Below are 24,028 nucleotides of genomic sequence, written 5' to 3' on the forward strand. Positions count from 1 at the left end.
ATTGACTTATTTCAATATAATGTATTCTTACCCTGGAGGAAAATTTAAAATTCATTAGATTGTTGTAGTATAGTCACAATTACATGATCATAGATTTTCCTAGTTGTAATAATGACTGTTGGTGTGCATCTTCCTCTGAGAGGGGTTGCAGTCACACCTGACAAGGATGATACTAGTAACACTTTTATACCTATACCTTTTAACACTTTATCATCAGCTCAGTTCAACAAGATGAAAATAGCAAGCTCAGCAAGTGAGTAAATTATTGTTTTGGTTACTGGTTATCCTCCGTATCTGCACCCAATTCATCCTCCTCCTCCCTCTTTAGAATATTTTTTCCTTTTCTTTTGTCTCGCGAGCAGTTTGCATATTTCATGTCCCAGAGGAGGTAGGACTTTTTTTTTTTATAGTGACTTAATTTGGGGAATCATAAGGCTGCAGATATTCCCTTTATGAATAAGCTCTGTTTTCCCCTCCTAATCTTTTTACTCTTTTTGACTATGTTGCAAAGCTAAGTTCTGGGGAAAATAAGGTTTCCCTCCTTATGGAATAGTCATTCTTGTGTAAGGCCTTCATGTAAATGTTGACAAATTATAATGGTTCAGTATTTCCACGATATATGCAGTAAGGCCCTATACTACAAAGAACTTAAGCATGGGTCAGTGGGACTACTCAAGTTAAGCATGTACTTTGCTAAAGTTAAGCGTGTGCTTTGCTGGATGTTAAGACTTTGTATATTAAGAGATTATCCTTTACAAATGTCATTCAGTAGTTCAGGAATCACCACCTTTATATATGAAATGAAATCTGGATATTCCTTTTCACCAGAAATCGTATTAGACATGGTCGAAAAACTTCCACCTGCTATTTTTTAATGACTATTTTGACAGAACAGATTTCCATGGGAAATGTAAATTTTTGACATCCCAAAATTTATTTTCATTTATTTAAAAAAAAACAACCCTGAAAACTTTAAAAATTTTGTTTTCAGCAGCCAGTTTTTCAATTAGAACATAAAAAAATTAATTGATTTTTTTTCAGGGCGGACAAAAAAAAAATTCCCAGCCAGCTCTAATTATTACTTCATTATCTGAAACCACATTTAGTTTTCGAACAGCTTCATATATTTCAAGATAAAAATTCTTGTGAATTTTATTTTCAGTAGATTATTACAGGTTTTATTACAGTCTAGCTTGTATCTACAGTTCATCTGTCTTTTTCAACCTTGTAGTCATAATTTAGATTTAGGGATATAGCCAACTAGAGTTTATCCTGCTGAGTAAATATTTAATCAAACCTTTTTTCTTTTCCTTGGATCTTTGAGATTTTGTTCTGCGCATGAAAGTCATAGTACTGACTGGGCTTCCATAGGGAAAAGCTGTGGTTTTGAACATTCCCTCTGTACTTGCTTTAACTATGTATTTGTATGTATCTCCATGGAAGACTGTCTCAAATTTCTTCTCTCCACTTTCCAAAAATACCTGGGTCTTACTAGCCTTGCTCCTGTTCCCGTATAGCACTAGCAGGTCTTCATCTATTGTTAGAGAAAGAAGTGGCCATCTTATTGCCAGGTTTACGTGGGTGACATTGGTCAGTGGAAGAACAGAGAGGAGGAGATGAAAGTTTAGTATGTCAGTCCAGACGCCCAGTGTCCAGTGTGTCAAACTCCACATAAACATATCCATACTTGTCAAGGATGGCAGGTATTCTGGAATTCCAGGAAGTGTTTAGACCTTATACTGTTCTTGTCTTTAGGGCCCCACGGTGCTGCCCTTCCCCTCTATGTGATAGTAATAATTAACAATAAATGAAATATCCCATACAAGAAACCAGCCCCCTAGTGTAACATTAAAGGCTCTGTTATTTCAGATCTTCAGATGCAAAGACACCTACTGAGCACCTGGGCATCATATTGGAGGTAGCAAAGAGAATGACAATTCCTATGGAAGGAGAAGCGCTTTTTGTAAATTTCATTGATGGAAAAAGGGAGACATCCCTTAAATGATCATATGAGGTGTCAAATCTTCTGTTGTAAGCTTCAGTTGATAAGGCATGCACCACACAGGTGATCGTGAGAGGGGGGCAAATCATTAGCAGGTCACTAGAGATCCAAAGTGAGGACTCAGCATTGGGCAAGTGTCATGTATATGATACAGTTCTATCAACTTCTGGAGTCATGGTTACCTTCACTGTGGCAAATAGTAGAGCTTTGTGGCTAAAACAATGGACAGATCCATCCTCCAAAGCCTGACTAGTTCCAGCAGTCCTGAGCTGCTTCAAAGAGCCAAGGCCTTGTTCAGATGGGCCTTCCAAGACAGTGATACAGCAAAAGAGATCCGGTTATCTGAGGAGACAAGGACCTGCTGTCCGGGAAAAAGATGATCAAGCCAGAAGGCAAGCAGGCAAGCTTCCACTACATAAGTCCTTTCACTACTAAAAAGGTAAAAAGCCTCAGGAAAACTTACCAAATTTAAAACAGTCGGCCATATGATACAAATGTCCAAGTACAGAGCCCCAGTCTTGGGGAGAGCCAGGGAATTTCTTCTGCTCGTGATCAAAATAACATCTGACCAATGAGTCCCAGACACACAGTATGGAAAATGTTCAGGATTCAGCAGTAAGAAGTCTTTTGCACACTGGCATAACTGTGACCTATGGAGATCCCTAGCAAGGCACAGGTAGTGTTTTCAGGGAAATGGATTACTTGAGCTAAGAAGAAACTCCACAATCTATCAGCAATCTGTGCCAGTCATGCCGGAATTCCTGTAGTTTATTTAATCTTGGTTTTGGTGCCAGTTGTTCCAAGCAACTGTGAGTTAGCATTCAGAGACTAGGGATATGGCATGTTGATGAAATTGTTGCCATGTTACTGAAAGGCAGTAGATATATTGAGACAAGTAGCTAGTCTCCTGTCCCACATGAGACTTAAACCTTGTGCTAAATTTTTTTTAATAAATATGAATGTTCTCCCAGCAACTTCTATTCTTAAATCCTGTTGCTAATATGTTAGGTAAGAAGAATAGGAAATTTGCACACCCTTTCCTACAAGTTGCCTTGCACAGTTTTTCACCAGAATAATGTCATCCTGAACAGCCTTGAAATTCAGACCCAAAATATTATTGACCCTTCCCCTGAACCAGGAAATGACCATCTCTACATCTGGTCCTTACTCAAAGATTCCTAAAGAGAGAGAACAACATTGCTGGGTGTCCATAGTGCTCACCTTGCATAGAAAGGACAGCAGAGTTGAGGAAGTCTTGAAGACTTTTACATTTGCATCAGAACATGCGCACTTTTAAAAACCTAAACTTGACTTAAGTGACTAAAACAACAGAGAGTTCGGTGGCACCAGCAACTATACACCACACCACAGAAACACTAACCCAGGAACCAATCTCTGTAGCAAATCTCGTTGCCTACTCTGTCCCCATATCTACTCTAGCGACACTATCAGAGGACCCAACCACATCAGCCACACCATCAGGGGCTCGTTCACCTGCACATCTACTAATGTTAATTATGCCATCATGTGCCAGCAATGCCCCTCTGCCATGTACATTGGCCAAACCGGACAGTTCTTTTGTAAAAGAATAAATGGACACAAATCGGACACCAGGAATGGTAACATACAAAAGCCAGTAGGAGAACACTTCAATCTTCCTGCACATTCTATAACAGATTTGAAAGTAGCTATACTTTAACAAAAAAACTTCAGAAACAGACTTCAAAAAGCAACAGCAGAACTAAAATTCATTTGCAAATTTAACACTATTAATTTGGGCTTGAATAGGGACTGGGAGTGGCTGGCTCATTACAAACGCAGCTTTGCCTCTCCTGGAATTGACACCTCCTCATCTATTATTGGGAGTAGACTACATCCACTCTGATCGAATTGGCCCTGTCAACCCTGGGTTCTCCACTTGTGAGGTAACTCCCTTCCCTTCATGTGTCAGTATATTTATGTCTGTATCTGTAATTTTTACTCCATGCATCTGAAGAAGTGGGGGTTTTACCCATGAAAGCTTATGCTCAAATCTGTTAGTCTTTAAGGTGCCACCAGACTCCTTGTTGATACAGACTAACATGGTTACACCCTGATACTTAAGTGACTAAGTCCCTTTCGGGGGGGAGGGGGGACAAGTCAGTGAGACTTGTGCTCCTAAGTAACGTCAGCACTTTTGAAAAACGTACACTTAGTGGCTTCTGAATCCACCATCTTTTAGATGAACTAGGAAACTAATGAGAGATTATGTTCCAGCAGAAAAAGAGAGAACCAGAATCTTTTAAAATCCCACTCTACTTGCTTAGGAGGATCTTTGTGAGTAGAAAAAGGGGAAGTGTCTAAAAAGAGATTTTCAAGCTTATCTCTTTGCCAAATGTCATAGAATAAGTTTGCTTTTGTAGTCTTTGCAGAGTGGTGTTGCAGGCAGTAGTCAAATGGCTTTCACGCTAAAATGATGATCTGCTTTAAATATATCCGTCCAACACTAAGTAAGATTTAAGTTCCTACTTTATTGCTGAGAACGTGTGTGTGTGTGTAGTCACTGATGTGGTCCAAATTGTCACTAAAGAAATTTTATTATTTTTCATAGAATATCAGGGTTGGAAGGGACCTCAGGAGGTCATCTAGTCCAATCCCCTGCTCAAAGCAAGACCAATCCCCAACTAAATCATCCCAGCCAGGGCTTTGTCAAGTCTGACCTTAACTTCAAAGGAAGGAGATTCCACCACCTCCCTAGGTAACGCATTCCAGTGTTTCACCACCCTCCTAGTGAAAAAGTTTTTCCTAATATCCAACCTAAACCTTCCCCCACTGCAACTTGAGACCATTACTCCGTGTTCTGTCACCTTCTACCTCTGAGAACAGTCTAGATCCATCCTCTTTGGAACCCCCTTTCAGGTAGTTGAAAGCAGCTATCAAATCCCCCCTCATTCTTCTCTTCTGCAGACTAAACAACCCCAGTTCCCTCCGCCTCTTCTCATAAGTCATGTGTTCCAGTCCCCTAATCATTTTTGTTGCCCTCTGCTAGACGTTTCCCAATTTTTTCACATCCTTCTTGTAGTGTGGGGCCCAAAACTGGACACAGTACTCCAGATGAGGCCTCACCAATGTCGAATAGAGGGGAACGATCACTTCCCTCGATCTGCTGGCAGTGCCCCTATTTATACGTCCCAAAATGCCATTGGCCTTCTTGGCAACAAGGGCACACTGTTGACTCATATCCAGCTTCTCGTCCACTGTCACCCCTAGGTCCTTTTCTGCAGAACTGCTGCCTAGCCATTCGGTCCCTAGTCTGCAGCGGTGCATGGGATTCTTCCATCCTAAGTGCAAGACTCTGCACTTGTCCTTGTTGAATCTCATCAGATCTCTTTTGGCCCAATCCTCTAATTTGTCTAGGTACCTATATATCCTATCCCTACTCTCCAGCATATCTACCTCTCCTCCCAGTTTAGTATCATCTGCAAACTTGCTGAGGGTACAATCCACACCATCCTCCAAATCATTAATGACGATATTGAACAAAACCGGCCCGAGGACCGACCCTTGGAGCACTCCACTTGATACCGGCTGCCAACTACACATGGAGCCATTGATCACTACCCGTTGAGCCCAACAATCTAGCCAGCTTTCTATCCACCTTATAGTCCATTCATCCAGCCCATAATTCTTTAACTTGCTGGCAAGAATACTGTGGGAGACCATGTCAAAAGCTTTGCTAAAGTCAAGGAATAACACGTCCACTGCTTTCCCTTCATCCACAGAACCAGTTATCTCATCATAGAAGGCAATTAGATTAGTCAGGCATGAGTTGCCCTTGGTGAATCCATGTTGACTGTTCCTGATCACTTTCCTCTCCTCTAAGTGCTTCAGAATTGATTCCTTGAGGACCTGCTCCATGATTTTTCCAGGGACTGAGGTGAGGCTGACTGGCCTGTAGATCCCAGGATCCTCCTCCTTCCCTTTTTTAAAGATGGGTACTACATTAGCCTTTTTCCAGTAGTCCGGAACCTCCCCCGATCGCCATGAGTTTTCAAAGATAATGCCCACTGGCCCTGCAATCACATCCGCCAACTCCTTTCACACTCTTGGATCCAGCGCATCCGGCCCCATTGCGTTGTGCTCATCCAGCTTTTCTAAATAGTCCCGAACCACTTTTTTCTCCACAGAGGGCTGGTCACCTCCTCCCCATGCTGTGCTGCCCAGTGCAGCAGTCTGGGAGCTGACCTTGTTTGTGAAGACAGAGGCAACAAAAGCATTGAGTAAATTTAGCTTTTTCCACATCCTCTGTCACTAGGTTGCCTCCCTCATTCAGTAAAGGGCCCACACTTTCCTTGACTTCCTTCTTGTTGCTAACATACCTGAAGAAACCCTTCTTGTTACTCTTAACATCTCTTGCTAGCTGCAACCACAACATCTCTTGCTAGCTGCAACCCCAAGTGTGATGTGGCCTTCCTGATTTCACTCCTGCATGCCTGAGCAATATTTTTATACTCTTCCCTGGTCATTTGTCCAATCTTCCACTTCTTGTAAGCTGCTTTTTTGTGTTTAAGATCAGCAAGGATTTCACTGTTAAGCCAAGCTGGTCGCCTGCCATATTTACTATTCTTTCTACACATCAGCATGGTTTGTCCCTGTAACCTCAATAAGGATCCTTTAAAATACAGCCAGCTCTCCTGGACTCCTTTCCCCCACATGTTATCTCCCAGGGGATCCTGCCCATAAGTTCCCTGAGGGAGTCAAAGTCTGCTTTTCTGAAGTCCAGGGTCTGTTTTCTGCTGCTCTCCTCTCTTCCCTTTGTCAGGATCCTGAACTCGACCATCTCATGGTCACTGCCTCCCAGGTTCCCATCCACTTTTGCTTCCCCTATTAATTCTTCCCAGTTTGTGAGTAGCAGGTCAAGAAGAGCTCTGCCCCACTTGGTTCCTCCAGCAGTTGCACCAGGAAATTGTCCCCTACACTTTCCAAAAACTTCCTGGATTGTCTGTGCACCGCTGTATTGCTCTCCCAGCAGATATCAGGGTGATTGAAGTCTCCCATGTGAACCAGGTCCTGCGATCTAGTAACTTCCGTTAGTTGCCAGAAGAAAGCCTCGTCCACCTCATCCCCCTGGTTCGGTGGTCTGTAGTAGACTCCCACCCCGACATTACCCTTGTTGCTCACACTTATTCTAAATTTAATCCAGAGACTCTCTCAGGTTTTTCTGCAGTTTCATACCGGAGTTCTGAGCAGTCATACTGCTCTCTTACATACAGTGCAACTCCCCCACCTTTTCTGCCCTGCCTGTCCTTCCTGAACAGTTTATATCCATCCATGACATTACTCCAGTCATGTGAGTTATCCACCAAGTCTGTTATTCCAATCACATCATAATTCCTTGGCTGTGCCTGGACTTTCAGTTCTCCCTGCTTGTTTCCCAGGCTTCTTGCATTTGTGTATAGGCACATGATAACTCGCTTATAGTCCCTCTTTCTCAGTATGAGGCAGGAGCCCTCCCCTCTCGCGCTCTCCTGCTGGTGCTTCCTCCCGGTATCGCACGTCCCCACTTACCTCAGGGCTTTGGTCTCCTTCCCCCGGTGAACCTAGTTTAAAGCCCTCCTCACTAGGTTAGCCAGCCTGCTTGCGAAGATGCTCTTCCCTCTCTTTGTTAGGTGGAGCCTGTCTCTGCCCAGCACTCATCTTTCTTGGAACACCATCCCATGGTCAAAGAATCCAAAGCCTTCTCTCCGACACCTCCTGCGTAGCCATTCGTTGACTTCCACAATTGGACAGTCTCTACCCAGGCTTTTTCCTTCCACGGTGAGGATGGATGAGAATACCACTTGCACCTCAAACTCCTTTATCCTTCTTCCCAGAGCCACGTAGTCTGCAGTGATCCGCTCAAGGTCATTCTTGGCAGTATCATTGGTGCCCACGTAGAGAAGCAGGAAGGGTTAGCGATCCAAGGGCTTGATGAGTCTCGGCAGTCTCTCCGTCACATCCTGAATCCTAGCTCCTGGCAAGCAGCAGACTTCTCGGTTTTCCAGATCAGGGTGGCAGATAGATGACTCAGTTCCCCTGAGGAGAGATTCCCCGACCACCACCACCCATCTCCTTCTCTTGGACAGTGCATCTCATGGACAGTGCATCTCATGCCTTCCAGTCAGCAGAGTCTCCTTCTGTTCCCTTCCCTCAGATGTATCATCTAGTCCACTCTCCGCATTAGTACCTGTGGAGAGAATATGAAAATAGTTGCTTACCTGTATCGGCATTGCTGGTATATGGACGCTCCCCTTTCTTCTTCTGGAGGTCACATGCTGCCAAATTTCTTCACCGTCCTGTCCCCGCTGCGCAGCCTGCTCTGAATCTTCAGAATGTTTTGTCCGTAGAAGCATATCCTGACATCTGTCCAGGAAATCTTCAGTATTGTGTATTGTGGTAGTGCCTAGTGACCTAGACCAGGTCGGGGTCCCATTATAGTAGGCAATTTATGATTGATTTATACATTTGTAGTCTCAATTGCAAAGATCTTACAGTCTAAAGAACAAGGTGTCAAATCTGGTTGACGCTAACATACAGGCAGGGGAGAGAAGAATGTTCTAATGTAAATTACTTTTGTGTGCAGGGTATATGTATAGTAAGTCGCTTCGTGTTAGCAATTATAGGAATCTGAACCATCTCCCCAGCCATTAGCAGATATTTGTTAATGGTTATTGCATAGTGTCAGTCTAAACAAAGAATTAGTACTGCTTTCTCCTCTTGTAGCAGGGTCCCCTCCCCCTCACCATCTTTTTCCCCCCTGTCATTCAGGGGTCAACATATTAAAATCTTTTGAGAGGATGGACAGAACTGAGATAGGGAGAATGTAGGGTATTGTTATGATGGAAGGTGTAATGGTTGCCATCAACAGATTCTTTGATATGTAGACAATTCTAGACCTGGTTGAAGCTGCTGGGTCTGTTAACCAGATATGGCTTGCATTTTCACCAAAATCAATAGGATTCTGTCCATTAAGGCCAGGAACATTCTCTGAAATTTTGGAATTGTGTTGTTCAATAGTTACTGTGTTACATCCAAATGGAGAAATGTCAGCTATTTATGTCTAGGACTTCACTTTGCTCGGCCAATAAAATATAGCTGTAAAGTGGAAAGCTATGTAATATAGCTCAAGTTCACTCCTTTAAAGAACTGTACCATTTTGGTGTGGTCTCACACCCTTTTCTAGGAGCTACCAGGTGATCACAGTTCACGTGTACCTTTATTCCCTCCTTCATTTTAAAACTCCCCTTCCTTAGAGTAGGGGTTCTCAACCTTTTTCTTTCCGAGGTCCCCTGAACACACTATAAAAACATGCAGCCCACGTGGGTTATAGTATATAGTATACACATGAACTGTGATTACCTGGTAGCTGCAACAATTGTTTTCTGTATATAAAATCCAGGGCCGGTGTTAGGAGGTAGCAAGCAGGGCAGATGCCCGGAGCCACACAATGTGGGGTGCCCACAATGCTCAGTTGCTCATGCTTCAGCTCCAGCATCCATGGGGCAGCACTGTGCAGAGGCGGCAAGGAGGCTCTGGCAAGTCTAATGCCATCTCTGCTTGGTGGACCCCCTGAACTTATTCACTGCCCCCAGGAGGCTGCGGACCCCCGTTTGAGAACCACTGCCTTAGAGGACATGGGCAGAGCACATTTCAGAGGTCTATGCTAAGCACATTTCATAGGTTCATTTTAAAATTTGCAATACTGCAGGCAGAGACAACTGTAATTACCCTGGGAATCTTTTCTTCCATGGAATAAAGAATGGATTAGAATAAATTTATATGTGTCTTTGCATTAAGCTTAATGGCTTTCCTGCCTAGTGACAATAGAGACTTTTAATTTTGAAACGGAAATCACCACCTATGTTGTTTTTGAATCTGAAACTTATTAAAAATTCCTTTGGCTGCAGCAAACGAATTGTCAATTCTCATTAAAACTAAAATGAAAAGTTGCAAAGGGCATCTTCATATAGGCTTTAATGAAATTTTGGTTTTTTCCCTAGAGTCAGAAAGTGATTCCCGAGAGATTAATTTAAAAACTTCTGAACTTACCAAATGTGAGTGGTGTGGTGTCCGAAAGTTACCAGTAGTGTTTCTGCAAACAGTACCTGCTGCCTGTCTTAGCCTGAGATCCCAACTGAAGATGAGTAGGGAGAAGGATAATGTCTGGTATGACTGTAAAGGAGTGAGTAAGTAAACCAAGTTTGTCTATTACTGTATCTTAAATTGTGTTTTTAATATTTGGGTCATCTTGTAAGTGCTTTAAAAAAGTGAGACTAATATCACTGGCTAGAGTGATATATGGTTTAGTCAGACACTGTCGCCTTCCTGTGCATCTCTGACTGGACAACTTAAAACAGCCCATCAACATTCTTTTCTCCCACTCACCCCACGTACATATTATTGTTAATATGTTGTCAGGTTAGTAAAATTAGTTCTTTATCAGTAATCCGGGTGAAACACAGGTGAGTAAATTTTTTTTTATCTGGGGTGTTAAATTGTCATGACAAGATCATCTTGTAATTTCACTGTTACCCCCCCTTTCTACAGCAGGACCTCTGCTTGAATAGAAACAGTAACAAATTATACCACGTTCTTATGGTAATCTTGTGATGTGATCAAATATTTACTGGCAAGTCAAGAGCTATTTTATTTTATATTAGATTTAAGCTGAATTTCATTTTAGAGTTCCTGACTTTAAAGCATAGCATATTAATCTACTGTACTTTTCTATCTAGTATGCAGTCCATCACTCTTACATAGATGTGTTTTAAGATTTTATGTGTGTGTGTGTATGTCTGTACTGAATTTAAGCAACACACAAGTTATGCTTTACTTATGCTGTTAGACTGAAGGAAGATTGCCTTCAGCCACATAACAGAAATATCCAAAACACAGAATCTAGTAGTGATGGGGGACTTTAACTACTCAGACATCTGTTGGAAAAGTAATTGTGCAAAACACAAAATTTCCAATAAGTTCTTGGAATGTATTGCGGGCGATTTTTTGTTTCAGAAAGTGGACATAGCAACCAGGAGGACAGCCATTTTAGACTTGATTCTGACCATCAGGGAGGAATTGATAGCAAATCTGAAGATGGAAGGTAATTTTGATGAAAGTCATCATGAAATGACAGCTCTTCAAGTGGTGTCCTAAGTGTTCCACTTCAGGTGTACATGTGCCCTACACACCGTCGATTGGGGGTTTTTGTTAGCATCATCTGTTCGGCCTGTGCATGCTTCATACCTCGAACTGAGGCTATTTAGGGCTGCAAAAGTGGACCTCCCTCTGTTCCTTCACACCAGCCTTGGCCTGAGGCAGAGCATTTAGTGTGTCTGCCTTGAGCATATCTCTGTTAAAAGGGTGTTCTCCACCTCCCTCTCTCTCTTCTCCCTGCCCTCCCCAGTGCCTAGTTAGTTTGCTAGTTAGATTATCTTAGTTTAGTAGGTGAAAGAGTTTTGTTCCTCTCCCTTTCCTCTGGGGAGGCTTGCCCAGCTTACCACGGTTCAAACACTGACAACCGGGAAGTGGCCGTCCCGGTTAGCCACTCCAAGTACATTTGCGGCTGTGGAAAGTCGGACATCTCTCAAATGTAACTTCCGTCTGGTGCTTAAATCCAGGGCAAGGAAGAACTGGGAGATTAAATCAAGGATGCTAATGATGGAAAGTTCCCTTCTTCAGAGCCACCCTGCTTCAGAGCCACTGTTTATGGGTATCAAGCGCTTCTTGTTACTGTGACCTAAGTTTCCCCTAAACTGCGTGGCTGCGCAGCCGCCTATTAAGCTCCATGCAGGGGCTTAGGGCTGCGGTGGGGAGAGGTGCCGCTCCCCGCTGGCCCCAGTGCAGACCTGCCCCCAACTTGCCAGGGGAGAGGAGCCCTTCCCTTGGCCCGGCCCAGGCCTGCTGGAGCTGCCAGGGAGAGGAGCCCCTCCCCTGGCCCATGCCTGCCGGAGAGAGGGGCGGGGGGGGGGGCCTCTCTCCCCCCTATCACAGTCCTGGGGCAGCCTGCACCCCAAGCCCCTCGACCTCAGCCTCATACCACAGCCCACACACCCAACCCTCTGTCCCAGCCCTGAGCCCCAGCCCCACCCCAGAGCCCTCTTCCCGCATCCCCACACCCAACCCTCTGCCCCAGCCTGAGCCCCCTCCCACACTCCGAACCCCTCGGCCCCTCCCCCACCACCTGAATTTTATATGCACCAATATGAAGGTGATATCTCATATCACCTCCATATTGGTGCACATAACAAAATTCATTCCATACATAGACATAAAAAATTAGAGGGAACACTGCCTGAGACCCGCTCCATCTACCTGTGCTACCGCCCTATTCACCACCCTGTTTGGTAGGGGCTCCTCCAGTGGACAGTGTTGAGGATGATGATGGAGATATCCCTTCAGTCTCTTTCATCTCGGTGCAGGGCTCTCCTAAATGTCCATACAGAAACCCACTCTTGGAGGGAATGAGGAATTTCAAGGAAGACATCACAGATGGTGAGAACAGCCTTGGATGCCATTTCTCCTGTATGCCCCCCCCCCACCAACACACAAACGCAGTGGCCATACTGGGAGCCCTATGAGGAATACCAACAATTTTCCAAGGCCCTGAGTATCTTCCACTGAGATGAGAGAGGGATACATTCACTTCCACCCCAGCTCATTCGTCAGGAGGAGACATTTGAGAAGCAGGAAGCCATGGTAAATAAGGAGGCTATCCCTCAAACTACCATATCCACTTTGTCTCCAGATTAGGCAGTTATGCCTTTACCACTGTCAATGGCTGATGATGTCCAGCGATTTCAGGACGTCATAAAAGGGGTGACAGAAATCACTGCAGAAGAAGTCAAGAAAATCACTGGAAGAGGTCAAGGAATCACAATGTAAGTTGCTGGACATTCTGCAGAATTGACCACTGACCAGAATTGCATTACCTGTCAGTGAAGCACTTTTTGATCTGGTGAGGACTGTTTGGCAGACCCCAGCTACAGTACTATCAACATGCAAACGACAGATAACAAATATTTCCCCACCAATGACTCCAAATTTTTATTCTTACCCTTCCCCACTCCAAACTCTCCAGTGGTGGATGTTGTGAATGAATAGGGGAAACACCACTACAATAAGTCAAGCCCTTTTTTTTGATGGAAGCCCTCACATCTGCAATCCTGCAATTTCGAATTGAAATTTTCAGGTGTTCATGGCAAAATATAATTACACAAACTACATGAAATTTACTGCTTTTATCGAGCACCTTCTATCTGAGCAAAGAGCAACATCAGACCATCATTGCAAAGACACAATCACTGGCCAGGATATCCCTTCAAGCCTTGCTAGATGTGGCAGACACAGTGGCCTGTTCCCTCTTTGGTGGTAGTTGTCGTGTATCCTCGCTTCAACTGTCCAGCTTTCCCAGAGAGGTCCAAAGCACTGCAGAGGACCTCCCTTTGATGGTCTGAAGTTGTTTTCAGAGGTTACAGATGAGTCCCTGCACAGTTTGAAAGACTCCAGGACCATTTAGCAATCTCGCGGAATTTACACCCCCTACAAACAAAAGAAAATGTAGTGGGTCACAGACTGCCCAGAGAGCCCATCCTATCCAATTATTTGAGTTCCAGATACTGATTGAACCCCCTCTCGTCCCCACCAGAATTCCGAGCAATTCTCCACCTCAGTGCATGATTACTTGATGGTGTGTGGGGCCAGAGGCTACCTGTTCTACCAAGTACAACAGATGGTGTTAAACAGTAGGAAGGAATATACCTGAAACACATACTTGCAAAAGCAGAAAAGATTTAGCCCATTGTGTAAACTCTGACTTGCAACCGAATCTGCTGCACTCTTGGTTATCTTGGTACCTGTTGAAACTGAAGAAAATAGGATTACCAGCCAGCTCGGTCAAGGTTCATTTGGCCACCTTAACAGCCTTTTGTTTCCCAGTGGAAGGGTTCAGTGTTTGCTCACCCAACAACCTTAAGGTTTGTCAAGGTGTGGGGAACCTTTTCCTTCAAGTGAAAGACCCCACTCCGGCTTGGGATCTCAATCTAGTTCTTACGCACCTCACACCACCTCCCTCTGGTGACCTTCTCCTTACCTAACCCGTTAGTGAAAACCACCTTCTTGGTAGCCATCACATCAGCCCAAAGAGTTGGAGACGGTTCGGCTTTAATGGTAGACAGTCCTTTCACAGTATTCAAGGACAAGATTACATAGAATTGTTGGACCAGAAGGAACCTCGAGAGGTCAACTTCAGTCCCCTGCACTCATGGCAGGACTAAGCATTATCTGGACCATCCCTGACAAGTGTGTCTCTAACCTGCTCTTAAAAATATCCAGTGATGGAGATTCCACAGCCTTCCTAGGCAATTTATTCTAGTGCTTAACCACCCTGACAGTTAGTAAGCTTTTCCTAATGTCCAACCTAAACTGCCATTGCTGCAATTTAAGCCTCCTCCTTGTAACAACCTTTTCTGTACTTGAAAACGGTTATCATGCCCCTCTGTCTTCTCTTCTCCAGACTAAACAAACCCAGTTTTTTCAATCGTCCCCCACAGGTCATGTTTTCTAGACCTTTAATCACTTCTGTTGCATTTCTCTGGACCTTCTCCAATTTGTCTACATCTTCCTTGAAATGTGGCACCCAGAACTGGACACAATACTCCAGTTGAGGCCTTATCAGCTTGTAGTAGAGCTTGCTTACAATACTTCTGCTAGTGCATCCCAGAGTGATGTTTTCTTTTTTTACCACAGTGTTACACTGTTGACTCATATTTAGCTTGTGATCCACTATGACTTGCCAGATCCCTTTCCGCAGTACTCCCTTCCTAGGCAATCATTTCCCATTTTGTATGTGTGCAGCTGATTGTTCCTTCCTAAATGGAATACTTTGCATTTGTTCTTATTTAATTTCATCCTATTTAGTTCATACCATTTCTCCAGTTTGTCTAGATCATTTTGAATTTTAATCCTAACCTCCAAAGCATTTGCGACCTCTCCCAGCTTGGTATCATCTGCAAATTTTATAACTGTACTCTCTCTCTCATTATCTAAATCGTTGATGAAGATATTGAACAGAACTGGTCCCTGTGGGACTCCACTCAATGTTTTTCCAGATTGATTGACTGTGAACTGCTGATAATTGCTCTCTGGGAACAGTTTTCCAACCAGTTATGCACCCACCTTATAGTAGCTGCAACCTAGATGGATTTCCCTAGTTTGTTTATGAGAAGATCATGCGAGACAACATCAAAAGTCTTACTAAAGCCATGATATCACATCTACAGCTTTCCCCCTATCCCCAAGGCTTGTTACCCCATCAAAAAAAGCTATTAGGTTGGTTTGACATGATTTGTTCTTGACAAATCCGTGCTGACTGTTACTCATCACCTTATTATCTTCCAGGTGTTTGCAAATTGATTGCTTAATTATTTACTCCATTATCTTTCCAGGTACTGAAGGTAAGCTCACTGGTCCTTATGTCCACACTCCTAAATTCCTACCTAATGTGTCATCCGAGTTTTATCTTAATCATTTGCTGGTTTTGTTTGTTTGTTTTTTATATACCTTCTCCAAGCACTGTGTCTTTGGTCCATGCTTTTAGATCTGATGCAGCAGTTGGCAATGCAGTTCTGTCTTCAGTTCTGGACCCGATTCTGAAGCTCCTTGCTCACTGTGAGGTTACTGTTCTAGAGTCACATGAAGTGGAGCACCACTAGAGACTACTGGAGGAAGAAAAGGTTACTCACCCTGTGCAGTAATTGAGGTTCTTCAAGATGTGTCCCCCACCCTACTTTACCTCTGTGTCAAGAGTTTCCTTTGTGGGGCTCCATATAGTCTTGGTGTATGTGTGGGCTGAACAGAAACTGCTAACAAAAATCTCTGATTAAAGTGTGTGAGGTGCATTTAAAACTGAAGCCGGGCACCTATAGGGACATACTTCTCAAAGAACCACAGTTGCTGCACAGGGTGAGTAACCTTTTCATTTCATGATTCTAAGGAAAGGAAGGAATGAGAACAGAATAAGGACAATGGAATTAAAAAAAGAAAGAGAAAAAAAGCAGACTTGAACAAACTGAAAGTTCTGGTAGGTAAGTTCCCATGGGAAGAAAATCTAAGGGGAAAAATTGTTTAGGAGAGTTGGCAGTTTATCAAGGAAACAATATTTAAGACAAAATTGTAGTCTATTCCAATGCAAAGGAAAGATAGGAGGAATAGTAAGAGGTCAATGTGGCTCCATCAGGAGCGTTTTAATGACCTGAAAATCAAAAAGGAATCCTACAAAATGTGGAAACATGGACAAATTGTGATGGATGCGTACAAAGGAATAGTAAAAACCTATAGGGACAAAATCAGAAAGACTAAGGCACGTAGCAAGGGACATAAAAGGCAATAAGAAGAGGTTCTTTAAATTCATTAAGAGCAAGGGAAAGATCAAGGAACACGTAGGTTGTCTACTTACAGGGGAAGAAGAGCTAATGACTGATGACATCAAGAAGGCTGAGGTGTTCAGTGCCTATTTTGCTTCAGTCTTCACTAAAAAGGTTAATAGTGACCTATTCAACACAATATTAACCACAAGGGAGAAGGCAAGTTAAGCCAAAATAGAGAGGTTAAAAGAATATTTAGGCAAGTTAGATGTATTCAAGTCAGCAGATCTAAGGTGTTTAAGGAACTAGCTAAAGCATTCTCAGAACTGTTAGCAATTACCTTTGAGAACTCATGGAGGATAAGTGAGGTCCCAGAGTACTGGAGAAGGGTAGACATAGTATCTTTAAAAAGGGGAACAAATGACATTCTGATAAGCAAACTAGGGAAATGTAGTCTAGTTAAATTGTTACTAGGTGGGTGCACAACTGGTTGGAAGACTGTACTCAAAGAGTAGTTCTCAATGATTCACTGTTGGACTGAGAGGTCCTATTTGGTGGAATCCTGCGGGGGGTCGGTCTTGGGTCGGGTATTATTCAATATTTTCATTAATGATTTGGATATTGGCATGAAGAACATGCTTAAAATTTGTGGTTGACACCAAGCTGGGATGTTGCAAGCAGCTTGGAGGACAGGATTAGAATTCAAAACGATCTTGACAAATTGGAGAATTGGTCTGAAATCAAGATGAAATATAAAGTACTTCATTTAGGATGGAAAAACCATGTGCACAACTACAAAACGGGGAATGACTGGCTAGGTGGTAGTGCTACTGAAAAGGACTTGGGCGTTACAATGGATCTTAAATTCAAATATATGAAGGGCTGTTTATAAAAAGGATGGTGATCAATTGTTCTCCATGTCTAGGAGGTAGTCATGCTTAATCTACAGCAAGGGAGATTTAGATTATATATTAGAAAAAGCTTTCTAACCATAAAGGTAGTTAAGCTCTGGAATAGGCTACCGCGGGAGGTTGTGGGATCCTCCTCATGAGAGGTTTTTAATAACAGGTTGGACAAACACATGTCAGGGGGGTGGTCTAGCTGTACTCAGTTCTACTCCAAAACAGGTGACTGGAGTTGATGACCTCTCAAGGTCCCTTCCTGCCCTATGTTTCTATGATTATGCAAGAATTGCCTTCAACTACCACGGAAGTATGCATATTCAGTAAAAATAAAATAAATAAAACAGTTATTAAAAATTTGTTCTAAAATAAATTTTAAATGCTTTTTCCCTCAGACCAAGGTCACAGGCTGGTTTTCAGCCTAGTGCTTTATCATCATTATTGTTTGTATTGTGGTAAGTGCAGTTTCTGTTTGCCTACTGAGCAGTGAAATGGATTTTTAGTGTTTCCTCTCAACTGGTGACTAACAGTCCCCTTTCCAGTCCCATTTCCATAAAAACTGAAAATTTGTGGCAACAGGAAGCATCTATTTTGGTTTTTGAACAAGTCAATATTTTAAACCCTTTCCTTGTTCAGTATAATGTGGAAATGGAGACTGGAAACCAGTAGCTGAGAATTAGCTTGTCAGAAGATTTCTATTTTCATGGCAGAAAAGATCTGATCAGAGAAAATAAGTATTTCCTTTATGAAATTGCAAGCACAGGTCTTCACAATTGGAGTTGTATACCAAGCCAGGCAGACGTAGAATCATTAAAAGTAGTTAGGTATTTGAGAGTTGTTTGCCTTTATGCATATGCCTAAAAAGCACTGAAATCCCATTTTTAAAAGAAGGTACATCTCTCCCTTTCGGCTACCTCAAATCCTGTTGGTGGTGGGTTTACAAAGAACTGCTGATAGCTTATCAGATTTAAAGTTATTTTTTTAATTTAATAATTAGTTCAGTTTAGTTCTTAAAGTTATGAGTTTAGTCTGGTATGCTACCAGCCAACTCTCCCCCATAAGTATAAACCTATACTTATTTCTGAGAACCTCTTCCACTAGCCCAAGGGCTATTGGTACATGCTGGAGCGTGCAAGCAACACAGAGTAGTACCAGCAAGTAGCAGTGGAAGCTGTTTAAACTTAGTCTTGCAGCAGATCCCACCCCTGCATCAGCCAGTCTCCTCCATCAGTATCTCAGGGCAAGGAGGTGAGCAATCAGGCAGTGACACCACTTAATGTTGCAGTGTTTTGGGGGTAGGGTTAGCAAGATGGATATGAACCATCTGTCCTAATTGTCTCCCTTATTCTCACCCTGAGGAGCTAGGAAATGTTGTATGTCAGCTGCTGAGCAAAGTCAGGGTGTAGAATGCTGCAGTCTGGTCAGAAGCTGTAGTGGTTCATCTCTGGGAGTAGATCTGGAAGCTTGACATAACTACTGTTAACGTTCAGAATGTATGCATTTAAGTTCATGACTACAAAAGGATGAATGTGTGGGGACAGTTTATTTTGAGAATTCTTACTGTTACGTAACAAGGTCTTTTTAAAAAAAAAAAAAATTAATTCCCATGCAGTTTGTTTCCATGGAAACAGCTTGGGAAAGGTAAACAATGATCCATAGCTATCAACTGTGAACAGAAATTCTCATAGGTTACTTTTGCTGCTGAAAGTGCTGGCTTGTAAAACTATCTAGAATTTAATCTCATATTTAGTGTCTATATCTCTACATAGTTCTTAAGTCTGTAATATAAAATAAATAATAGTAGGTTAAAACCTACTTTTCTTTCTTGACCATTTCAGCCTCCCACTCAGCGATGAGCCTATTGATTTCCCACAGGGCATATTAGACAGATTCCTAACATCTGGAGTTACTCTGGATCTGCACAGTTTGAGCCCTTGTTAACCAAAGAACTTTTTTAATAATCACTTTATTTTTAAGAAGATTGAAAACATATAAGTGGAGAAGCATGATTTGAAAAGTGTTTCTTAAAAGTTAGGGATGATCAATTCAGGTACCACAGAGAGATGTGCTTCAGAAACAGCTTGGATAAATCACATGTTGCGTAGCAAATTTGGGTTTACAAGTGAATTACCAAGGTGTTTTCTAATGAGTGACATGTGCTTATCATAAACTTCTTCGTATGTTTGTACATTGTTTATCTATTATATTACAAATTGTTACATAAATGCACTTTTAAAAAATTGAAAGGGCATCCAGACATGTAATATCAGTAGCTCTTAACCACCTCAGTCGTTCTAAGCCCAAACAATACCACCAAAACTTATTTAACATCTCCTGCTACTTGAAAATCCAGTAGCAACAGAGGAACCAACAAGACTCCCCTGGTCGCAAACATTAGAAATGAATGAGTCAACGCTCCACTTTTATGGGATGCTGATACGTCCACTATTTTTGCTGGTTGGTTTGAGCATTCTTTGAACATCATCTCAATCTTATTTGGCTTATATAGTATACATCAGATTGCTGCTAAATCATACTGAACAGTTTACTAGCAAATTTTAAAACTCCCCAAAAATATTCTCTGTTTCAGGGTGTGTCAACACTGGGGGAGGTGGGAAAAACCACACAGCAGGGAGTCTCAGAGCCCAAATCAACTGACTTGGGCTCATGCTACAGGGCTAAAAATAGCAGTGTAGATGTTCCCGCCTGGGCTCCAAGACCCAACCCCCATTATGGGGTTGCAGAGCCCAGATTCCATTCTGAGCAAGAATCTCTGCCTCATAGTGCGAGCACCACAAGACACAGTCAGTTGACTGGGGCTCTGGGACTTGCTTCCGCAGGATTTTGTGTGGGTGGTGTGTATGGGTTTTTTTTTTTTAGTTTTTTCAGTGTAGTTATATCATTAGTGCACAGCCAATCTATGAAACTCATTACCACAAAAAATTCACTCATTCACTTTCATTCTGGGCCCTCATGTTCTTTTCATGAGGGAAAGAATGAAAAGAGATGCCTGATTGGCTAATGATTGAAGGGCTGGAAAAAATGCCTGACAGTGAGAGGTTGAAGGAGTTCAATCTGTTAAATTTATCAAAAAGATCAGAGGTGACTTGGTATTTACACACTGTTATCTTCATGGGAAGAAAACACTGGGTACTAAGGCCTCTTTCTTTCAGCAAAGAAAGGTATAGTAGGAACCAATGGCTGGAAGTTAAAGCCAGACAGATTCAAATTAGAAATATGGCACAGATTTTTGATAGGGGTGACTAACCGTTGGAACTCCTGCCAAGGGAAATGGTGAATTCTCCATCTCTTGATGTCTTTCAATCAAGAATAGATGCCTATCTAAAAAATATGCTTTAGTCAGGCACAATTTATTGGACTCTGTGCTGGGGTAACTGGATGAAATGCTATGGTCTGTGTTTATGCAGGAGTTAAGAATAGATTGTCTAATGGTCCCTTTTGGCCTTAAAATATGAAACTTTGAAAAAACAATCTTGGATCTACTTTCATACTCCTTTTCTCTGAGTTAGATAGTGACTAGCTAGGCAGGGCCATCCTTACCCATACGCAAACTATGCAGCTGCTGAGCCGTCCAGGAAACCTGCCCCTGCTCTCGCCCCGTGCCCACTCCACCCCTTCCCCATAGTCCCCGCCCCTCCTCTTTCCACCCCTGCTCCTCCCCAGCCCTGCTTCCACTCCATCCCTTCCCCAGAGTTATGTCCAGGGGGACTGCAGCAGGGGTCAGGCATGCCCTGCACTTACCGGGTGGCGAGAAGTGAAGTGACCTGGCCCCAGCCCACTCCACATCACCAGTGTATGCTGAGGAGCAGTTTCTCCCTGCCCCCCAAGCCTGCTCCTGCCCCACACAGGCCTTGGACGCAGCTCCCCCATCCACCCCCACCACAGGGGGAGCTGCTTAGGGCACCACAATGTCTAGGGACGGTCCTGTAACTAGGGTTACCGTAATGTTCAACAGGACAGACTCCTAAATGTTTGGCTCCTCCCAATGTGGCTGCAGCTACTCCAGATTTCTAGAAGCAGGAGAGAGCATGGAGAGTCGTTCCCAGATGCTCTTTCTAACACAGAAATTTAATCTGGCATCATCTAGGTACCTTTTTCCTTTGCAGCCATGTCTGTTTGCGGGCGGGTGGTGGGGAGAGACAGGGTGGATGTTTTAAATGTCATAGAATCATAGAATATCAGGGTTGGAAGGGACCCCAGAAGGTCATCTAGTCCAACCCCCTGCTCAAAGCAGGACCAATTCCCAGTTAAATCATCCCAGCCAGGGCTTTGTCAAGCCTGACCTTAAAAACCTCTAAGGAAGGAGATTCTACCACCTCCCTAGGTAACGCATTCCAGTGTTTCACCACCCTCTTAGTGAAAAAGTTTTTCCTAATATCCAATCTAAACCTCCCCCACTGCAACTTGAGACCATTACTCCTCGTTCTGTCATCTGCTACCATTGAGAACAGTCTAGAGCCATCCTCTTTGGAACCCCCTTTCAGGTAGTTGAAAGCAGCTATCAAATCCCCCCTCATTCTTCTCTTCTGCAGGCTAAACAATCCCAGCTCCCTCAGCCTCTCCTCATAACTCATGTGTTCCAGTCCCCTAATCATTTTTGTTGCCCTTCGCTGGACTCTCTCCAATTTATCCACATCCTTCTTGAAGTGTGGGGCCCAAAACTGGACACAGTACTCCAGATGAGGCCTCACCAATGTCGAATAGAGGGGAACGATCACGTCCCTCGATCTGCTCGCTATGCCCCTACTTATACATCCCAAAATGCCATTGGCCTTCTTGGCAACAAGGGCACACTGCTGACTCATATCCAGCTTCTCGTCCACTTTCACCCCTAGGTCCTTTTCTGCAGAACTGCTGCCTAGCCATTCGGTCCCTAGTCTGTAGCTGTGCATTGGGTTCTTCCGTCCTAAGTGCAGGACCCTGCACTTATCCTTATTGAACCTCATCAGATTCCTTTTGGCCCAATCCTCCAATTTGTCTAGGTCCTTCTGTATCCTATCCCTCCCCTCCAGCGTATCTACCACTCCTCCCAGTTTAGTATCATCCGCAAATTTGCTGAGAGTGCAATCCACACCATCCTCCAGATCATTTATGAAGATATTGAATAAAACCGGCCCCAGGACCGACCCCTGGGGCACTCCACTTGATACCGGCTGCCAACTAGACATGGAGCCATTGATCACTACCCGTTGAGCCCGACAATTTAGCCAGCTTTCTACCCACCTTATAGTGCATTCATCCAGCCCATACTTCCTTAACTTGCTGACAAGAATACTATGGGAGACTGTGTCAAAAGCTTTGCTAAAGTCAAGAAACAATACATCCACTGCTTTCCCTTCATCCACAGAACCAGTAATCTCATCATAAAAGGCGATTAGATTAGTCAGGCATGACCTTCCCTTGGTGAATCCATGCTGGCTGTTCCTGATCACTTTCCTCTCATGCAAGTGCTTCAGGATTGATTCTTTGAGGACCTGCTCCATGATTTTTCCAGGGACTGAGGTGAGGCTGACTGGCCTGTAGTTCCCAGGATCTTCCTTCTTCCCTTTTTTAAAGATTGGCACTACATTAGCCTTTTTCCAGTCATCCGGGACTTCCCCGGTTCGCCACGAGTTTTCAAAGATAATGGCCAGTGGCTCTGCAATCACAGCCGCCAATTCCTTCAGCACTCTCGGATGCAACTCGTCCGGCCCCATGGACTTGTGCACGTCCAGCTTTTCTAAATAGTCCCTAACCGCCTCTATCTCCACAGAGGGCTGGCCATCTCTTCCGCATTTTGTGATGCCCAGCGCAGCAGTCTGGGAGCTGACCTTGTTAGTGAAAACAGAGGCAAAAAAAGCATTGAGTACATTAGCTTTTTCCACATCCTCTGTCACTAGGTTGCCTCCCTCATTCAGTAAGGGGCCCACACATTCCTTGGCTTTCTTCTTGTTGCCAACATACCTGAAGAAACCCTTCTTGTTACTCTTGACATCTCTGGCTAGCTCCAGGTGCGATTTGGCCCTCCTGATAACATTCCTACATGCCCGAGCAATATTTTTATACTCTTCCCTGGTCATATGTCCAACCTTCCACTTCTTGTAAGCTTCTTTTTTATGTTTAAGATCCGCTAGGATTTCACCATTAAGCCAAGTTGGTCGCCTGCCATATTTACTATTCTTTCGACTCATCGGGATGGTTTGTCCCTGTAACCTCAACAGGGATTCCTTGAAATACAGCCAGCTCTCCTGGACTCCTTTCCCCTTCAAGTTAGTCCCCCAGGGGATCCTGGCCATCCGTTCCCTGAGGGAGTCGAAGTCTGCTTTCCTGAAGTCCAGGGTCCGTATCCTGCTGCTTACCTTTGTTCCCTGCGTCAGGATCCTGAACTCAACCAACTCATGGTCACTGCCTCCCAGATTCCCATCCACTTTTGCTTCCCCCACTAATTCTACCCGGTTTGTGAGCAGCAGGTCAAGAAAAGCACCCCCCCCCCTAGTTGGCTCCTCTAGCACTTGCGCCAGGAAATTGTCCCCTACGCTTTCCAAAAACTTCCTGGATTGTCTATGCACCGCTGTATTGCTCTCCCAGCAGATATCAGGAAAATTAAAGTCACCCATGAGAATCAGGGCATGCGATCTAGTAGCTTCCGTGAGCTGCCGGAAGAAAGCCTCATCCACCTCATCCCCCTGGTCCGGTGGTCTATAGCAGACTCCCACCACTACATCACTCTTGTTGCACACACTTCT

The 24,028-nt window shown here is 43.6% G+C and overlaps 1 protein-coding gene across 4 annotated transcripts in view; it reads left to right on the forward strand.

Annotated features, from left to right (window-relative positions):
- Nucleotides 1–24,028, forward strand: part of SENP6 (SUMO specific peptidase 6) — a 166,265-nt gene that overhangs the window by 102,215 nt on the left and 40,022 nt on the right. For all 4 annotated transcript variants that reach the window (XM_084624521.1, XM_084624523.1, XM_084624524.1 and 1 more), the window contains one exon: nucleotides 10,021–10,206. In XM_084624521.1, the coding sequence (XP_084480647.1) occupies nucleotides 10,021–10,206 (186 nt within the window). The remainder of the gene's footprint in view (nucleotides 1–10,020; nucleotides 10,207–24,028) is intronic.

This window comes from Lepidochelys olivacea (assembly GCF_965140295.1).
Source record: "Lepidochelys olivacea isolate rLepOli2 genome assembly, chromosome: 3".
NCBI lineage: Eukaryota > Metazoa > Chordata > Testudines > Cheloniidae > Lepidochelys > Lepidochelys olivacea.